Raw genomic sequence first — 21,248 nt, 5'->3', positions numbered from 1 at the left:
TTGTGCTCTAAAGTGTGAGAATAATTTGTTGAGGTTTGCGTCAGTTTGTTCAAGTTTTCTCTGAGTTTGTAGTAATGGAGAGGTTACAAAACCAGTAATCAATCATCATTTGCAGAAAGCAGAATCTCTTTACAAATCTATCCTCCTTGTCCCTTTCCAAATTTACTTGACAAACAAAAATTACCACCACTACCTCAGCAAGTCCCTGAGCCACAAGTTGGTGGAAGCACTGGGAATATTTATGGACATGTATCACTATGCGTTTTCCTATCTTCATTCTCTTCTCCAGGAATATGCTATTGACCACTTCCAGATATGGGAAATCTAGGCTAGAAGGAATGATGCCCTGAGCCAGTATGGCCATCCTTATGCTATTTTTCTCCCCTACCTCTCGAGCATCATCCAGATATCATTTTCTACCACAGTCTCTCACCTGGAATAACACTAACATACAGAAAAAACAACAATCACCAGCACCACCAAACAAACAAACACCCCCCCCCCAAAAAAAAAACAAACAAACAAAACCAAACACCACCACCAAAAAACAACCACAAATTCTCTTTTTTCTCTCTCTCTTTTTGAGTCCATGGTTGCTACCTTCCCCCTCATATCCATTCTCTTCTCTGAATCCTTTTCTCCACTGCAGTCATTATAAGGAGTCCTACGTTTAAATATCCCTAAAACTAACATTCTTCCTGCTTCACAGGCTGGTTTTATTAGCTTTAAAGCACTGGTGTGGTTAAGGAGCCAGAACTACACTCGAATGAATGAAGCCTGTTAACAAAGTTAACAGGAATAGCACGGATTTCACCGGGACAAGAATAAGCTTGCTCTGTAAGTAACAGCTGATATAATCTTTTTCTTTCAGCTTTTTGTTCACATCTTCCCCTGTATGGATTATTTCCATTTATCTAGCTACAGAAACCCATATGCCAGTGAAAAGTAAGTCACTCAAGGGAATCTACCTTTAGTTTCCTTTATATTTCATATTGACTTATTGAGTTGATCTTCTCTTGTTATTTTAAGGCCTCTATAAAGAAATAGATTTCTTAAAGAGCAATACACAGGGGAATAAATCAAACCATTTCAAAGAATTCTGAAAACATTTCCCAAAGAAATGTACATTCAAAAAGAGTAACTTATTTTTTCCACTCTATTCCTGTGTGAATCTTGTTTCTCTTCTGATTTCAGCCTTGAAGTAGCTATCAATAGTTTACTGCACATATTGTGATTAATAAAAACATCTGATCTCATTGTCACATTGCAGAGGAAATGTCAGCGAGGCAACTTAATCAGTTAGTATAAATGCAACCATTCATAAAATAACTGTTCTTCAGTTACAATACTGTGCTCATTTATTATCATGTACAATATTTTCGCTTACAGTACCATGTAATTAATAAAAAATATGTATTTTGAATCTTCTTGTATAAAAATAGGACACAGTTAAGTAAGCCTTAATGACTCTGTAGCAGATGATCTGAACTGCTACTAACTATTCAGAAATCTATAGAAAAAAACCAAAACAAAACCCAACAAAAATTAAAACCAAAATACAACAACATAATCACTGAGGAATACAATAACTAATTTGCATCAGAGTTACTACACTTGCACTCTTGCTTAAAACAATAAATTAATTTGTGAATTAAAACACACTTCACTGAGGATGCAATTTGGTTGTAGAACCTTCAATATTTGAAACAGTGAATGAGGAAAACAAGACCCTAAATTGGGCTTTGAGACTGGACCTAAATTTGCGAGTCTCCAGTTAGATATGACAATGAAAAAAACAGCTTTTTTCCTCCCCCTCATATACACTTCAGGTGCTTCATGGAAGCCACTCATATAAAATGAAGAACCCCATGATGTGTTTTTCACTAAATCTGAGTAATCACAGAATAGAACATTTTAAATAACCCAATGTTTTTTAATGGGAATAATTTCTTATGGCTACTATTATTCACAATTACTAGTGATTTTCTACTTGCACCCTGTTATGCCCTTCACTTGCTAATTGCCCTTTTTTTAATACTGTATTGGAATATGCTGCTTGTTAAAACACAGCATGCTGAGTTAAGTAATAGCACCTGCAGCTGCCCTCATCTTTAATGTAAGTGAAGATAGAACTGCCTTGGAAGGAGACTGAAGTTCTCACAGCTCCGGCTTCATGCCAGGGCTGGGTTTGGTTTTAAAGTCTACCCTGTTTTGCACAGAATTTGGCATACCTTTTGGCCTCTTCTGGATCTTGATAACTCCAGTCCTGGTAAATAAGGCCAATTGGAAATACACAAACATGAGTGTGTTGTGAATCATCAAAAACTTTTCTATGCAGATCCAGATTAGTGAAGTAGATCCTAAGAAAGCAGCCAGCTGACAAGAACACTTAGCATTTGAATTAGCCATAAATATCTGTACTTTATCAATCTACTATATATACTACAGCAACAGAAAATAAAACCACAAGGAACAAACTAGTATCTTCTCTTAACCTGATTACAAGCAAGTGGAATTCACAGAAACGGATTGCAAATCTTTCTTTTCCCGTTGGCTTTGATCATGATTTGTATTGCTCATGTGACTTGCTCAATACATTTAGATAAGTTGATGCAATATAAAACACAGAATAGGAAACGGTTAATTTTATTCTAAAATTATTAAATAACAGAAAATATTCTAGACTTTTTAAATGCAATATTACAGTTATTGCTTTCTACAAAAGACTTGGTAGAAAAAAGAGTGCTTTTAAAAAAAAACTTAAATATCTTATTTTACTGTTTGTTTTGTTGAGGTTTTTTGTGTGTGTTTTGTTGTTGTTAGTGGTGGTGTTTGGTTTGGTTTGGTCTGTTTTTTTTCCCCAGATAGATCAAAAATTTAACTGTTGCTTATAATTAAACCGCATGATACTTTAAAGCATTGAAATATTGTGATGCCAAACACAAAAGGCATGAATATATACATAAAACATTAATAAAGCATATGAAATTACTTTATATATCAATCTCACTTGAGAAGAATCTTGATGTTTTTCATTTTAAAAAAGGGAAGAAAGAGCTGTAATACTAGAGAACCAGTTTTAACACTACATCATACATGCATTTAGTATTTCTACCTTCTCTTCATTAGTAAAGGCCACCATTGCACTAGACAGTAAGAAAAATTACTTATTGGAGAGGGAGCTGTATGTGTTCACACGTCCAGATTCTGTAAGACATCACCCAGGGTGAAAGCTTACACACACACACACAAAAATATTGACCAGCTTCTCTGTGTGTGAATCTAGAAATTAATCAGTAAAAGTACTTGGCAGACCTCAGCTATAGGAGTAGTACATGAAAGAGCTCATCTGGCGAAAGCCAGGTCCTAAGGCCCGCAGTATTAACTACATGAACTACAGCTGTAACTCACACAGGAAAGCAAAATGGACAAAAGTGACAAACATAGTGACATGCAAACCACAGCACAATACACGGGAGCCCTCTTTAAAACTGTAAAATCCTCAACATTTCAGGAAAAAAACAGAAATTCAGGTCATCATTACAATGTAAATTCAGGGTCCATACTTGATAATGTAAAATCAAACTGTGTGATCAAAGCGGGGCGGGGGGAACGGGACGTGGTTTTTGTTTTATTTGTTTGGGGTTTTTTCGTTATTTAAAGGAAACATGATCACTGGTCATCTCGTACAAGAGCTGGTTTTACTGTGAGGTTCTGCCATGCATTTGCTAGCAGTTTTGAGGCCCCTGCCTCGGGAGTTGGGATGCAGGTAGAGGCTGGGAGCTTCAGGAGAAAGGCCAACTGTGCACCTGAGGCAGCTGGAGGCCAATCCTGCATGACTCTCTGCCACCTTCACACAGGTCCCTTCGCCTAAAGGCTCACCAAAGAAATACGCAGTGCTTATTTTATAAGAGTGTTAGCTTGAGAGCCTGAAGGCTAATTAATAAAGGTGCATTTGCATTTACTGCAGAAGACAACAGCATTTTTCAATATGTTTCATCATGCTTTACACTTCGAAAGACATCTCAAGCTAAGAGCCTCTAATTACTGGACTTTGTGTATCTGTGTGTTAGCTCCACATCTGCAAATGTAAGTAAACAGCATTCTTCTGTTTCTCCATGATATGACTATAAACTATCCAGGTATTACAACAAACATGGAAGGACCCGTAAGGAACTAATGATACTTCATGTGTGGGGTGGAGATCTGTGCCATATAATTAATGTGTATTAGTTTATCATACGAAACTCTTGCATCTTTAACAAACAGATCAACACAAAATACAAGATACTGACCAGCTGACCTTCAGCTGCTCCAGTGCACCACCTCAGGCAAAGCTCTCAAGGCAATAAATCAGGCAGCCTTCAATTAGACACACATTTAAAACAGAGGAAATGAAATGGCAACCTTAATGCAGAAATTTCTTGGCTTTCAAGAACCTGGAAGTATGAGAACATTCTTTCACACAGCAGCTCCCATAACTCATCTTCTCCTTACACAGTGGTTGCCTTCCAGGCTAGGTATACCCATGGACTGAAGCAAATAGCCATCTACACCTGAGACACCCAGCCCTCAATCAGACAGTATCTTACTTCATACCGAAGCTGTGAATACAAATACTGAAAACATTCATGTTGCACATTTGGGCTGAAATTATGCTTAAAGATATCTTCCATTCTGTGCCTAAATTAAGATACAAGCAGACCTAAATCTCAACTGGGAAGCAACAAGGAACAATGTCTTAAATCAACCCATGTCTGTATAAAAGAGAGCCCTCTCTGCTCTGCTTGTGTGTGAAGTCAAAACTAATTCGCTTAAGACACAGATAGAGGAATGGTCTTTTGCTGTCTAGGACTTCTAAACAGCCAGGAGGGTGATCTATGCAGACAGCTCACAAGCATGCCATTGCATACATCCATTATTAGCCTCTGTTATTAGATACAAGATGTGACAAATCTAGGATGCTCTTAATGGTCTGCTCTGAAATGGAAACCAAGGAGGAAGACAGTGAGTCAGGAGAGGGACTGTGATTCAAAACCTGCTATGTGAATCAAGGTATCAGGTATCAGCATGAAAATGTCTGTCTCCCCTACGTATGATAACAGTAAATTCTTTAGCACATTTCTGCACAACACCCTGCAGGCAGGCCCAGGCTTGTGTTGCTCCTGATCCAAGCCAGGTCAGACCCAGGCTGGCTCTGACCCAGAAAACACACAGCTAGGCTGGAACGGTACCAAGTCTAAAGTAAGATATCCCTGTCCCTTCCCTTAGCACAACTTGCACCCAGAACTTCACACAACTGTGGTTCAGGTTGGGCTTGTGTCCACATGACATACCAGCAAAGACCTGAGGTCCCCAGGAACAATCCTCGACCACGTGCATGCTACATCACCAGGTCTGTGCAGCACTCAAATAACACTGACTTGAAAATACTAAGGGAAAATAATTGCCAACAGAATTCAGTTACGGAGGCCAAGAGCAAATCAATGAATTACTTTGTTAATTGTGATCATCATTCTGGTACGCACTCACAACAAAACTAAGCAAATTAACTTCTGCAGGGTCAGATATTCTCACAGCTGCTAATTTTGTGTTGCTTACGATGTATTTTGTTCCTAGTAAGCTCAGTCAGTTGTACTAAGCGACATTAATACTGTCCTATATGCTGAAATTAATAGAAAGTGAAAACATTGTTCTGTATTTTTATAAACAGATTCTGACAGAACTCATCAAAAATAATTCAAAACAGAAAAAATATATTATTAAAAAACCTTACAGAAATAAGATGCTAAAAGCAACACCTTAGGGGTCATTTTGAATTAAGTGGACTTGTTCTGAAAAAGTTCGAGTCTTAACCTCTGAATTTTGTCCATTGTTTTGTTTTAAGAAGGCAAAAACACCTGTAGAAGTTAAATTCTGCATTCCTACTGATGGAAAACTGGTCATTAATGTCTGAAAAAACTTTTCCATATAAATGTTAAAATTGTTCATGGAAGAACACAAGGAGTCAGATTGGTTCAGGCTAGTGATTGATTCAATGAAACTTGTTGATGGGGAAAGCAAGTTCATGAGTAATTCATTTTATCTTGTCTTACAAGAGCACTACCGGCATTGCCAAAACAGAATATTTAACAGCATGATGTTCAGATGCTGCTCAAAATACAACGAATTTGAAGACAGAATAAAAAGGAGCTCACCAATTTTATTGTGCACATCTGAATGCAAAAGTTTTAAAAACTCATCAAATCAGGATATTTTCCTAAGGACAAGGCACTGCCCTAGCATTATTCTAACTGGCAAATTTAAACATCTTGAGTCCCATTCCTGAAATAACTAAAAAATGGACAAACTTCTGAAAAAAATAGGGCTAAATCCTTTTTATTGAAACAATTTCTCAAGACATTAGTGTGCTATCTTAAGGAGAATTGAATTTCAGAAGCTTTAAAGGATCCAGCCTGCAATTTTTAGGGGTTGGGGAAAAAAAGCTAGAAAACCATACAATTCAAGAATAACAGTAATAACTACAGCCAGGAACATGGATTATACTCTAAATAATCACAAGAAAAGTCAAAACACTGGTTTCTACTTCAAAATACTGCCTTGTGTTGTACGTGAAAAATTTTATACCAAAAGTGCATTTTTTTCTTCTATTTTTAAGCAGCCTAATGAGAAAATTATGTTTCATTAGGTGTGATAAATACCAGAGCAAACTTCAAGTTATATAAAAGCATTCTCTCTGTCTTTATATATTCAGATTAAAATTTTCTGAAAGATACACCTCAGAGAAAGAAGTTAACAAACTCAGTAGATGTTTACTTAGTTAAGATTTAATGGTCTATGATATCAGGCGTGGAGAATCAAGATAGTCAGTGTTCACTTCCAGTCTTAAAAAAAAAAAAAACAAACAACACTACATAAAGTAAATTATATGTTGGAAGTATATTCACATATCTGGTATCAAGAAGTATGTATTATTAATTTTTCCTTCCTCTTATTAAAAAAGGCTTCATCATCATGTAAATTTGGGTTAAGATTCCAAATATGGGTCTAGTTATCTTTTTCTGTGAGATATTTGGGCATTGTCTCGCACCTGATATTTTTTTTCTTAAAGACATAATTCTCATTGTAACCAATTTATGTCTCAAAACTTACTGTTTCTCTCTCTTAAAAAAAAAAAAAAAACACCAACAAACAAACAAAACAAAAAGCCCAACCAATAATAAGGCATTTTAAATAGGTTTAATTCCACCTGTCAAAAACACCTCTATAGCTAGCTGTCATAAAAACATAGGCATTAGAATTACACGCAATATCAGTCACGCCTATGCTGAATCCTGTATATATTCTGTATTATTCACTCCTACGTTCTTTCAAAGATCACTTCAAGCTACTTGCCAGTGTGTGACTCAGGTGATCACTCAGCCTGTTAACAAACCACCAGATCCTTTTCAAAAATCCTGTTTTCTATTACCTTTCCTGTTGGCATGTGCTTCATTCTTTGTTACTACGTGTATGACCTTGTACCTGGTTGCATAAGAAAGATTTAATTTTTCTTTAGAGGACAGTCTATAAAATGCTGCAAAAAGACTGTTCTTTGACACAGAACTGATCTAGTGATATCCAGTATTTTTCTGAGCAATGATTTTGCATTTACTCCTAAGTCTGATGGAAATGTCAAATGGCACCAGACTTATTACACTTCCCATAAAATGCCACAGGAACTGATTTTCTAGATCTATTGTTAAGCTCTTATCCCTTTGACATACGCCATCCTGACACTGCCTAGTGCTACCTTTTAGGTAGATTGTAGGTCACAATTTTTAATAGCACGTGGATTGCATGTAACCAGTTACTTTTATTATTACATGTGATTTCATTTGTGTAAGATCTATTTTCTGCAGTATAATCTTAACATAAATTCTCTAGAAATCTGTAACTAACTAAAAGAGTTCAATAATATTTCTGTGCTTTCTAGTCTAGTAACATGCCTGTAGGCCCAGATCACCTTTCAGCCTTTCAAGGAAGCGGTAGCCTGAATGCGTATTCATGGATCAAGCAGTGCTTGTTACCTATTACTTTAACAACTCACCCGTAACTCTATTATGCTCAACTTCTCAAGATGTTCAGAAAAATCAGTGACTCAGAATAAACTATCTCAGCCTGACTAAGAACCCAACGGTATCACTGGAGTATTTCACAATTATTCAGGTGGCCTTTGGAACAGATCCACTCTTGTCAGGTTGTTGACAAAATGATGGTTGTTGGAAAATTATGATTTCAAAAGATAAATCTCTCCTGGTGTCCAGGAAGTATGGGACTAAGGAAAGATGACTGTGGCAAATATCAGTGTGTGCAGAAAGGGAAAATAATTTGATATTATCTGCACTATAAATTTATATATCAACCCAGATAGAACAGCAATAAAATGAAACAACTTCAATCGATCATCCTTACCGATTCAACGCAAAAGCGTAATGAAATTTAATGTTGTGTTGATCAGCCAGATCACAAGTAGGAAGCATTTCTAGTGTTTCCACCAGCTTCACCATGGCATCATAGTCCTGGTATGAATTAAGAAAAAAGGAAAAAAGAAAGAAAATAAAAGAACCTGAAAGCAGAGGAAAGGATCACTAAACTAAACTGTATCATGACTGCTAGACAGTATCTCAGCTGACTGGTCCTAGAAGAGTCAGTGAAACAGACACAAACTCTGCGTAAGGAATTAAACAAGGATTTTTTTTCTATCCATGTCAGTACATGGCTCTTCCTCACCTCTGTGCTACTGCCCAAATTACTGAATCCCTCTGGCCAGTTTGATCAATTACATTTCCAGGACCAGGAAGGAGCAGTGATGAGTCTGGCTCTCTCAGGCCTTGTTAAGGACTTCTGATGAATGACAGTTCATCAGGTCATCGCAGGCTTGAGCACAGTTCATTCTGGAGGATGCCAGCAGGCTATGCATTCATTTTGGTTTCTCAGGGGTGACCCACATATACATTGCTGCAGAGGACAGTTTACTGACATCACAAGTGGCCTCACATCACTTAATTTGTTGGTTCAAAACAGGTTTCCAGATCATTACATTCCTGAAGGCAGACCATCTTCAAAAGTATGCAAATGATCAGCAGAGGCAACAAAAATGCAGGATGATCTTGTCACCTACTGCTCTCACAAGCCAATTGTACTTACGAAATAATGAACCTAGTTTCTGATGGAAAAAAATTTTCCATGGCTAGAAGTGTATTTTAAAAGGTATGTCAAACACATAGGCAGTTTGGAAATAGAGTATGCAGGCAGTGTTTTAACAAAAGCAAAACTTATTTAAAAAACAAAATCAAGAAAAAAAGGTTGTATCTTAAAAACAAATAAAGGTTTCTTTGAATTCTAGTTCTCAACTTGGGCACCTCTGGCCAATAAAATGGTCACAGCAATTGCTTTTTCTTCACTTCTAAATATATTTGACTTTGGGGACGGGAGAAAAGGGAAGGAAAGGAAAAGTAAACATCTTGCTCAGTATGGGATTTTTTTCTTTAAATTTTCTTTAATGAGGTTAAAATGACTAAAAAAAAGAGGAGACCTCAGGAAGGCACCTGATCTGTCTCTTCTTCATAGGAAAAATAAAGAAGAGTTTAAAGCCTCTTAAGTTGGTCAACAGACAAGTCAAACTGTTAAACAATGTATGAGTTTACCGTCAGCTTTGAATCACTGTTTAACAAACAATGAAGTGTAGGGAACAAGCAAGAGCCAAAATCCCATGATAAAATAATCTTCCTTAGTCTTTTGGAACATACCTGAATATCTCTATAAGAAAGAAGCAGGTTTATGACAATGTCAGAAGTCAGCACTTCAGTATTATCCATACGAAGCTTAATTCTGGCCAGTTCCTTAGCCAGTTCATCTCCTTGATATTTCTCTCTAGCTTTTCTAATATCATTTAGCAGTGTTTCTTTATAATAGGCACTGAAGAAATAAAAGATAGACATGTGGGAAGAAGACTGTTAGTTATTTGTTATGAAATATGATTATATTTCTTATGAAACATGATTATATTTCTAATAAAAATATAATTTATACTAAACAGTACCACTTCCTCAGAGTGAGATGCACATCAAGTGTTTCCACATTTTTTATTAACTCATTATACATATTCTGTCTTGCCTCACCTCAGACTGTGGGGCTTTGTATCAATACGTTTACAACCAGGATTGTGACATAATTTTATCAACACAGTAAAACTGGGGCATTTCTTTGCTACAATACTGACTGTGATGAATGTGGTAGTTTGCATCCTTAAGAAGGCAGCAACTGGGATAATAAAGTGACACAGAGAGGAAAGATCGGTGTGATGTAAAGAGGAGATACATCACGAAAGCAGTAAAAAGGCTTTCAAATAAACAAACTGAACAAAAACCAAGCCACCGAAAGTTGATTTAGTTGCAATCTGTTCGATCAACATAATACATAATGTGAGCAGGATACACTAAGTGCATTTTCTTTACACTAACATCAGTGCACAATGCAACACCAGCGGTTTTATAGAATATAAAAATCACATATATATTCAGTATGACAGTTATAAATTACCTGGATGGGCTACTTAGAGGTAACTTTATCTGGAGCAGCTTAAGGAGTCTACAGTTTGGAAGTTAGCAAATGTCACCTGACAGATACTCCACTGCACAGAATGTCCTTTTTGGTTACAGATGAGTATTGCAAAGTATTCAACATGGCTCAGCATAAGTCCTACTACATATAGCAAAGAAAACTAAGTTTTCTGTCTAATACACATTACATCTTACATAAGCCATCTAACATATGTTTGTAATGTAAAGCACGAAGGTCACCATAAGCACTATTGGAAAAGTGCTCAGTCTCCCCCAGTGTTTTTCAGAAATACAAACAAAACCAAACTAGCTGCAGAGTACAGGGTGAGCAATCGAGAAGGAGTGACTTCCATCTTCAGCCCAAATTCTCAAAACCCCAACAGTCCCTCACAGAAGTGGCTGAACAGTATCAGATTTATTAGGTGATATCAGGTGGCTAATATTAACAAACAAAAACCAAAGACAGAAGTTACATTTGATTGCCCATTGTTACCTTATGTATATACACACTTATTTGGTGACAGAAAATGACAGTCTTTGGCTTTGAGCTCTATGAAAAGGCTGTGGTCTTATTTCCTATTCCAACTTTATGCACTATAATTTATACTTAAGCATTGTAATTTATACTTAAGCACTTTACCTTATCCATGGACTGCTTTTGCTTACTGTTATTTCAGAAAGTAAACACAAATCATTTTCTAGCGTAACACAGCGTTAACCACAACAGCTGCAGGACATCAATACACAAAGCAGTAAAGTTAGCAGCTTCTTTTAACACTATATTAAGTGCAATGAAAAACAAACAAACAAAAAAATCAATGTTACTAGAGATTTTTGCATCTTTTTTCATAACCTTAATAAGAGACTATCACAGGTTCTGGAGGTATACGTGCTGTAAAATTACCATGATGTAACATGAACATCCTTAAGAAGGCTGATAAACTTGTCCACCAGTGGGACACAAAGAGGCCCCAGGATATTGTCCCAGCTGGGTTGCATATACTCAGAAGCTCTTCGTTGGGCATCACTTTCACAACAAAAGTAGTCAGCAGAAGGAGTGACAATGTATGGAATAAAATAATAATTGCCACTGGAAGCCTAAGGGAAAAACAGACATAGTTTAGAAAACAAATGAATGTAGAAATACACTTGTGTATGCACAGAATCTTTTACTGTCAGAAAATAACAGCTAGAATAAAGCTGGTGCACCCGTGAGCCTTAATGCACTGTTTAACACAAGATTTGCAAGCATCAAATTGAAGGAATTTTCTATAGAAGAGTTACAAATATTAACAATTATCCAGATCTGTTAAGTGACAATACAACAAAACTGTTCATTTTTTTGGTGATGCGTGGACCCTAACAGGGTCTGATAGTCACAAGCTAACCTTCTGCTCCCAGATTTTTGGGGTCAGAAGTGTATTTGCATCCTCCAGGCTCACCCTGTGCTATGAAGGATATGAGGCAGAGCTCCCCACAAAGAGAGTGAGAAACACAGAACCACAGGCATTGGGAGATGTTTAATCCACAGAAGCCTAAAAAACATCTGCTGCATGCTGCCAAACACCAAAGCAGCCAACCAAACTTTGGACCTTTGACACAAAATTCTAGAAGTAAAAACCAAAAAATCCTCAATATGCCACATAAAAAGTGCAAACACGATTGACGCGCTGAAAGGGGAGAGGAAATGCCCTTCAGAGTCCAAACCCAGCAAGTTCAGAGTCTTCAGCTCCTGAGCAAGACCCCAGAAACCAGACAACTGTGAAGTTTTTCACAGCTCTGAGAAGCACCAGTATCCCATTTTGAGCTGCAACAATTCTCTGCTGCTTAAAAGAAAAGCAGACTTCACATTTCAGTTTAACTATGTAGGAGCACTGAAGCATGGTCAGTATCTAACACAATCAGCTACCACTAAATACCCTTAAACTGCCACCTTAGGGATATCAAGGCATTAAACACATACAGCAAAATCATACCTTTCATTTTTTCATATCATCTAAGCCTGCAGTAAAGCTGTAGCCATTTAAAGTCACCTTGAACAATGAGAGAATGCTGAGATGATGGAAAGAATGGATATGAAGATGGCACATTTTTATATGCATTAATGAACTAGACAATAGAAATAAATTGTTCACAGGAAGTAACAATGTAGGGCATGCAGTTACTAAAAATACAGATGGAAAAAAACTGTATCAGTACATACTACTGTTGATCTGAGTCTGTAAGGATTAAGAATTGCAAATTATTTCCAACAGATGAAGATCAAACCACATTCCTTCCTCATAAACCCTACAGTACAGTATCTCTGTTGTAACAACATAATTATCTGTTGCAATGTCAACTTTACTTCCTACTAAAAAAGTCAGAAAAATTGCAACACGAAGCACCAGGATGTTTAAACTATTTAGTCTCAAGTTTAAACAATTTAGTCACAAGTTTATTCAAATAAACACTGAGTTCAGTGGAACACAAAAGCTGCTTGTGCATAAATTCTATGCTTAAAACTGTAACAGTGAAATTAGCTCTTCCCATAATGCGAAAAAAAAATCAAAACAAAACAACAACGAAAACCCGCAACAATTTGAAAGTATGATGTATCGTGTGACGCAAAGAAAGTTGCAGTTACCTATTGAAAAATCAAAGTAATTTTCAGAAAAAAAAGTTAAATGACACCTGTAAAACACTCTGTTACTCTTGTTTGGTCAACATCTCATCTATTTGACTTAGAGTTTCTGTCTCTTTTTGTATAGTGAGATCTATGCAATTAAAAACACATTTTCACCCCCCAAAGACACATTTTTGTGTGCAGAAATCAGGAACCCCGCACATACATGAGCACAAATTCAAGTCTGTGGCCTTTCTAAGAGAGTCTTTCTTATCTTCATTACATAAAAGAAACAGTTTGGTCCATCTACTTTTCTTATGTTATCAAGGGCGAGCGACGGCTGAAAATCCTTGCTGCTTCTGATAATCTACTCAGGATGCTGGTATCTGACACAAAAAGCTAATTATTGTGAAAATTACTGTCATGTCATACACCAACTATTGCTTTGTAAGACAATAAATAAATGGCACAGGTATGTATGAAGTAAAACATATAGCAATTCTAGCAGCAAATATATGTAATCTATAAGTTATGGCATGTAATTGTACTATAATTATAACTTTATACCTTATAAAGATGGTATGCTGAGTTGGTTTATTTCACGATCAGTAGTTAAGCTTTTCTATTGTCTTATTTTGAGAAATTTTAAAGTTAAAAATAAAATAAATTAAAAAAAGCAGACAAGAAAAAAGCTCTCAATAGCTCATCGTCCAGAAAAAAATGTATACCCAGTATGCTAGTAATGAAACTTATGTACTCAATCACAACACTTTAAAATCTACCAGAAAAGTTTAGGAACATAAAAACCACTGGAAGTAAATCCAAGTAAGTTGAGAGAGGGATCTGTTCTTTAGGGGAACACAGTTAAAGGAATTACCCATAGAGCCACGCCTTTGCTGAAGGGCTGAAAGAGGTAGGCCCGCATAGGTCATTTTTAGGCTCTAGGTAAGACAGGCCAAAGGTAGAGTGATTTTTGTCTTGAAATGCTCCTCTAAATATTTTGCTAATGCTGCTAAAAGTAAACTTTTGACCTTAATAACATAAACAGGGTTTTTTTACTTGTACTGCTACAGTTATTCTGGTGCGACTGTAATTTTGTGACAGATAATAAATAATGTTGAGTAAAATCCCTGTATTTTTAGAGGTAATTATGCCTGCACAATTAATAGCACAATTATTTTACTTGAGCCATGCAGCCATTTACTCAAGCATCGAAAGTATAGGAGCGCTTACCCTGCCTTACAAAGTAGAAGTAAAGCACGTAGGATAACAGAAAATGAACTGCATTCACTCAAAGTCATCCAAACTTTTGAGTGTTCAGGGAGTTTGACTGTTGTCTTAAGAATTAAGATTTTTCACAGTAATTGTCTGTGATATCACATTCCTGTCCATCTTGTGATACAGGTGACTCATGTATTATAAACTTTAAAAAAATACTTCCTCTTCTAAAGCTGAATATATGCAGTATTGTTACGTAAAGACTGTGAAGAGAGATTATCAGAAGTCAAACATTCTAAATGCTTTGGATCTAGTTTGCAAGGCACAAATACTCCAAGATTACAGTTACTGTGAAGGAAAGAACCTGCCAAGGACTATTTTTAAAGTGTCCTTGGACATTTTTAAATGCCTAGAAACACAGTAAAAAGATGGTATATCTATTCAACAGAAAGCAGATTTAAAGTGATACATACTTTGCCTATCAGATTACCACTGCAGTATTCAGGAGGTACTTGAACCGGAAGAAAAGTTTTGTGATTGGCAACCTACTCCAAATTGAAATACAAGAACAAAGAGGAAAACACCACCACAAAACAGCAAAACAATCAAAAAGACAGACATGACACATGAATAGAGAAATTATTAAAGAAAGTAACAACAGAAAATGAATGTAGATATTTATAGCAAGTCTGTATTTACAAGACCAAGAACAGTCCAGTACTTTGCCACCCAGACTGTAAGATTTCTGTCTTACATTATTTATTCGGCTATACATCTCCTTGTGTCATCATTAAGATGCTTTCAAGCCTTACTTTTATGAACCTATTAGATTCACTGCCTGATTAGTTAACTGTAATCCATCCACTACAATTACGCATCCCTTGAGATAGCAGTATTTCCATAAAAACTAATTTTCATAAATAAATTTTTAAAGCCTTAGTTTTCACTGTATCAGTAGTAACAGTGACATATTTCATAATTAAAAGCATTAAAAGTAATATTTACTGGGTTGTTCATTGCCTTTGTACTATTCTCCCCTCAAAAGGAAAAATGATTTTTTGTATTTAAGATGTTCCTACTCCTCTTGCATTCTGTGCCCTTGTGCAAACTCTCTTAATATTTCTGCTGCCTCAGGCTTTTCTAGAAACATATTGTTAAATGACCATTTCACACAAACTTTTTTATATTGAAAAATATAATAAAAATAAAAAATGGAAAGCTACTCTGCAATACTACTTCTTCAGATTATTAAATTCATATAATGTAATCATACTTTAGAATCTTGGCTCTCATTTCAATCTATTTGGGATACTAAATTGGAGAATAAGAGTAAGTGTCAAAATCTTTATATTTACTTTTCTTAAGTGTTCATTGCCTTGAAACAGTATATACAGTCTAAATTGTATAGCTACTGAAACTCTGAAGAGACTTTCTTCCAATTACAATAAAAAGTGATTTTTCAACATAAAAATTCCTTGTGGCAAGAATAAATTGCAATCCTGTTCCCTTTAGATCAAGAACTTTTGCTAATGACTTCTCCATGGCCCAGATACTATTCTTTGCTTACTATAAGACTTGCTACAGAATTTAAAATTTAAATCTCAAAAAATATTTCATCAGGCTCACAGGCCTAAGTACACTATAATAATCCTTTTGGTTTAATAGTCAACTTACTTTCCTTTAAATACCTTCTCCAAAAGCAATTAACAGGGTTATTCAAATTTCTTCAGGCACACCATGAACTAAAGAAAAATTAACTATTAATTCTTTCTCCTTATATTCTCTACTTGCCATAGTATTTTTTTGCCAGAGTGGAAAGTTCTAGTTTATATTTTCAATGCCACATTCAAGTAAACTGAATGGGTTGAGTATGTTTTTCAAACTATGTGCAAGAAATGCTAGAACTACTGCCAGAAGGACTGTACATTCAGCTTCCTGGCTAAAGCACCTTGTGCACTATTTTCTTCACTGAATTTTGGACTTTCTAAATGCACCATTCCTTAAAATCCTGTAGAATAAGAGGAAATGTCCCTATTGAAAAGAAACAAACAAGGATAGCAACAAAACGTTGCATCAAAATAGAACAACTTTCCTGTGGATTTTGTCTATTACATTAGTTTGGGGCGAGATTATTTTTCAAGCATTTTTTGCTTCCAAATATCCTTGAAATTTCATTTCTCTAGTAAAATAAGGTTCATCTGACATGTAAAGAAACTCCAAAGCACAAACCCATTTTCCATGGATTTATTTTCCTGTACTCTACGGTTCAATAGCATGCACTGTGCTCTCAAACTTTGATTTTTCCACAATGACACAGGAAATAAACTGTTCTGAAAGACTGCATACTTGTAATTTATTTTCTCAATTATACTTTTGACAGAAACTAGGAAGCTGTGCATATACCCTCAGTAAAATTAGCAGAAAATAGTCCTCAAAGAGAAGCTTACAGAAGGAAACCTAACTGACGGGACACAGAATCTTGACCTTGAATTTCATTCCAGGGCAAATCTTTCTTGGGAACTGAACTCCCACATTCTTTCCTTTTGTATCCAAGTATGTAATAAATTATCAATATAGAATTTTAATTGCTTGTCTGGGGGAGTCAAGTAGAACCAAATCACATTCCCCATCTTAACCCTGAAAATGTCATACCTGGGTGGTAGAGGGAAGGAAGTTTTCCTACTCTTACACTCTTATTTCAGAGACCAGGCTATTAAATCTCTCAGAGTAACACCATCACAGCATGCTACTGTATAATTTTCACTGTTAGGTCAGCTGTACTCAGGCCAAATCTCAAATGAACTGCTGACCTTTTTTCTATTCTTTATTTTCAGCTTTTCCCTCACTCTTGCCTCCTCCTTGATGCTGAATTAGAATAATGTTTTCTTTATAATGAAAAAAAATCCATTTCCTTCATCTGTGGGAGAAAGAATCTGCCAAAAGAAAAGTTTCCAGGCTGCTAATCTGATCTTACGAGGCTGAACTTCCTACCGTCTTCTTTGCCTTTACTCCATCTCTGGAATTATCACCAAATAGCTCAGTCACAATTCTCCCACTTGCTCTGGAGGGGAAGACACATGCTTGTGACATTTTGATCATACACCAGTTGATGGACAGTAGCATTCACAAGCAAATCTGCCTCCTTCTGAAGCCCCCTTTCACAGAGCTACAGACCAGTAAATGCAGTTCACACCCCACAGGTGAAACTAGTTCAAAGATCACCAAGATAGATAGGAAAATGACCGGGATTTACTCATGTGCTCAACCTGATCTGTCTTTAGCCCACGTGCTAACTGCTGTGACTAATACATTATCTCTTCTAGTTCTGTTTTAAATTATTAGCAAACTCTAAGAACATTTTATTAGTTTAGTCCTACTCTGTATTCTCCAGAAGAAAACAGAATTACATGTTGAATGTGGGGAAATGGAAAGGAATAAATGGAAGTTTAAGATATTTGCATATTCAGTAGTCCTCAAAATTATAGTGTAGAGTGTTTAAGGAAAATAACTGCTGGTATGATGTGAAATATAACAAAATATGTGACTATCTAAAATATTGTGGCATATTGCAATAAGCCTAAAATAACCACTGAGTTTTATCTTGGTTCAGGCTTCCTTACTTGTTTGGTTTTCCTTGAATTAGCATAAGAATATTTTTAATTTGGGAAATAAGATTTTGCATTTCTAAGTAAAATACATGGACTTGTGAGGAAGAGGATGGGTATACAGCACCCAAAGCTCTTTGAGATACAAGAGTAAGCCCTATTAAGTGAAAGTGGTAGAGGGAGAAAAAGACTGAATATCTGAATATACTTTTTGATCTATCAACCTACATATATAACATATACCTACTAGAACTCTTCTAGAACCTAAAAATGAATTTGTAAAGAAAAGTAATTTTTTTAATCTAGCTTCACTTTGGAAAGGAAGTCAACAAGATTTCCACTACTTGGAATTGTGTATAGGTTAAACAGATTTCCTTCAATCATATAGAGCATATATATGCTTGACAGTTTTTTTATTAGAGTTGCCTCAAATGTAGTATCCTCATTTTGTGTTTTCAAATGAATGGGGATTTAATACTTACTGTGTTTTTCTGAGATACCATATCCTGAGGAAAAAAAAAAAAACCAAAAAAAATAGATTACAAATTCTCATTCATTTTTTACTGTGAATTATTATTTCCAATAAAAATAACTGGTATACATATAAATATATGAACACATACAGATGCACTCTTTACAGCATATGAATTACGTATTTCCTGCCATGGCAAATTCCAAGTAAAGGGACAGAACAATATTAAGAAAAGTCTTAGTAGTTCAGGATTGGAAAAAAATTAATGATTCAAAGAAGAAACCTATTTCAAGAAGTGCTCAGAAGATGAAGAAAGTTGTACTTGCCAGTAATTGGAGTTTCTCATGCTGAACACTCCACATACCCAGTTGCACATTGGGCATTTGTGAGACAAAATCATCCAAAGCTGGAGATTTTTTTTTCTCTGAAAGAGTACCCTTGAGATACCTAGGCCCCCTTCCTGCCTGGATGGGCACAGGCCAACACATTCCTCCTATGCTCTAATTCTTCTCACCTTGAAGTCTAAAGAGAGATATAGAAACTACGAGGCAGATGATGAACTAATAGGCATGTAAATCAGACCACAAAGATTTTCAGTTGCTGGTAAGTAACCTCATCCTCCTTCTAGTGATGGCCTACATGTCCAACGAACACTGCCTGATGAAACTAAGGAGATCTCCAGGTAAGTCACGCTACAAATGTTATATATAGACTTGTTTCTAAGCACGATTATGCATATAATTTAATTGTATGTGCTCTGACAAGCTAAGATGATTCTGCTTGAGCAAATTCACATCTGAGAGTCTGAAATTCACTTGGACAACCACTGTATAGGAATGATTGTGCACGTTTCCTCAACAACAGACAACATATCAGGGACCATCTAAAAGGTTTAGTTCCGCAAATATGATGCTCTTGAAATCTGGATTATACAGTCTTTTATATGCTTGGAACTAGGTTGTTTTGGAAAGAACACTGGTGAAATGGAAGACACAGCTCTTGGGACAATTTCAGGATAGGTCCTAAGAAATAAGGTTTACTATGTCAGGGTGCCTGAACTTCGCAAATCTTCCCAGTAGAAGCAACAACAGTCATGGGTATGATCTTTCTAACACTTAGGCTAGCCACTCTTAAGAGGCATGCACAGCAACCTGGATCCAAGTAATAAATTCCTGAAGGGAAGGAAAAACTCCTGACCAATTTAGTCATAAACCTGAGAATAAAGAAACACCAGCAGATAGTCAAAAATACATATTAAAGTACCAAAACCTAAACAGAATTACTGATTCACTTAAACTCCTTAGGCCTAATAAAATACCTCTGAACAAAAGGAATGGAAGGCTTAGGCATCTGAAATATCATATATCTGAAAATTGATTTGTCTGGCTGGCTGAGCAAGTATCTCCAGTAGAGCTTTATCTACTGCAGATAAAGAACTTTCTCAGCAGGGAGAAATGAACTTTTCTGAGAACTATGCAGCACCTAGGCCATGAAATGCATCATGAACTGTTCTTCACTGAAAGACCCCAAGAACAATTCCTATCTACCTTCTGAAGCATTCCTAAGAAAGGTATATTAGCATATTTGAATGGTATCCAACACTTAAGTGGAGCTCAATTGCAGAAAGGGTATCAGGGGCATCAGGGTAGGACTGAACCATGTCCCAGTGCCCTGCTTAAACTACTGTAGCACTTGGCCCAGAAGATCTCCTCTACTTGGTTCCAGCAACTTAAATAAAGCCTTCTGATCCCATAGTAAGATATGCTGGGGCCTATATGGGCTGAGGAGGTTATACAAACAACTGGGAGATGAGGAAGAGATCAGTGATGCTGGTAGAGTTCCTAAAAGAAAAGAGATAAAAGCAGATAATAGCTTTTCTAGCTATACATGACCCAGTCATGCTCCAGTGTTCCCAGGTCCACAGACTTGTTCTTGAGCTTTACATTCTTGGGAAAAAAGCCTCAGAACTGGCACTGCAAAGACTTGCAATTTCTGGCACCAAGCTATCTGAAGATCCAACCCATGGATTGCCTAGAACATCTGACCGACAGCATAAAAGAAAGGTGAAAATGTGTTAATGAAAATAAAAATGAAAGATCTCTTTGCAATCAGGTATACTAACAATGCAGAATGACAAGCTGCATGTCTGCCCACCCAGATTAGCTAGAGGAATGGAGGGCATACAAGTATGCCTTAGCACGTATCTGCATGGATAACCTCTTTGAGCTAAGATCATTAGCTACTCAAACACTGTATTCTTGTGACTCCAGGTCACATGGAATGTGCATGTGGACCACCAACTGAAAAAAGGACATACGGGTCAGTAGGCACATCAGAGTAAAATCAATGCTATTGAGTGGAAAAAAGAGGAAAAAGAAGCTGTGGCATAACAGAGCTTTTCTGGGAAAAGAGGAGGAAACATACCAAATTAAGATTAAACTTAATGTTATTATAGGATCAACAGGCTGGAGAATTCCTAAAAGGACTTTTGGTCATTGTGGTGTGAAAAACAAAGTAGTTAGGGGCAATAACTTAAAATAAGGGAAAAAAAAACCACACACAAAGCATGAACAACACTGCTTTCAGTGAAGGCAGCAAGAAAATGTATGTTATTAAAAGCAGCAGTAGGTGATGACACAGATGATAAAAGTAGAATGTAATCTAAACTAAACAGAACCTCCACTGATAAAGACAGAAACATCCGCAATATATGACTAGCACCCAGAACAGCAATTTCAAGACTT

The 21,248-nt window shown here is 36.3% G+C and overlaps 1 protein-coding gene across 3 annotated transcripts in view; it reads right to left on the bottom strand.

The window, feature by feature from the left end:
* The window catches only part of MAP3K15 (mitogen-activated protein kinase kinase kinase 15), an 86,583-nt gene that overhangs the window by 39,015 nt on the left and 26,320 nt on the right, over window positions 1-21,248 (bottom strand). For 2 of the 3 annotated variants that reach the window (XR_010651548.2, XM_065840813.2), the window contains exons 3-6: window positions 18,515-18,538; window positions 11,509-11,702; window positions 9,792-9,960; window positions 8,455-8,561 (exon numbers count right to left, since the gene is read on the bottom strand). Coding sequence is in view for 2 of the 3 variants with exons in the window: in XM_065840813.2 (XP_065696885.1) it covers window positions 8,455-8,561; window positions 9,792-9,960; window positions 11,509-11,702; window positions 18,515-18,538 (494 nt within the window). In the remaining variant the exon portion in view is untranslated. The remainder of the gene's footprint in view (window positions 1-8,454; window positions 8,562-9,791; window positions 9,961-11,508; window positions 11,703-18,514; window positions 18,539-21,248) is intronic. The other variant, XM_071812520.1, reaches the window with a different exon arrangement.

This window comes from Patagioenas fasciata, chromosome 1, assembly GCF_037038585.1.
Source record: "Patagioenas fasciata isolate bPatFas1 chromosome 1, bPatFas1.hap1, whole genome shotgun sequence".
NCBI classification, from domain to species: Eukaryota; Metazoa; Chordata; class Aves; order Columbiformes; family Columbidae; genus Patagioenas; species Patagioenas fasciata.
This window is presented reverse-complemented; position numbering and strand designations above follow the sequence as displayed.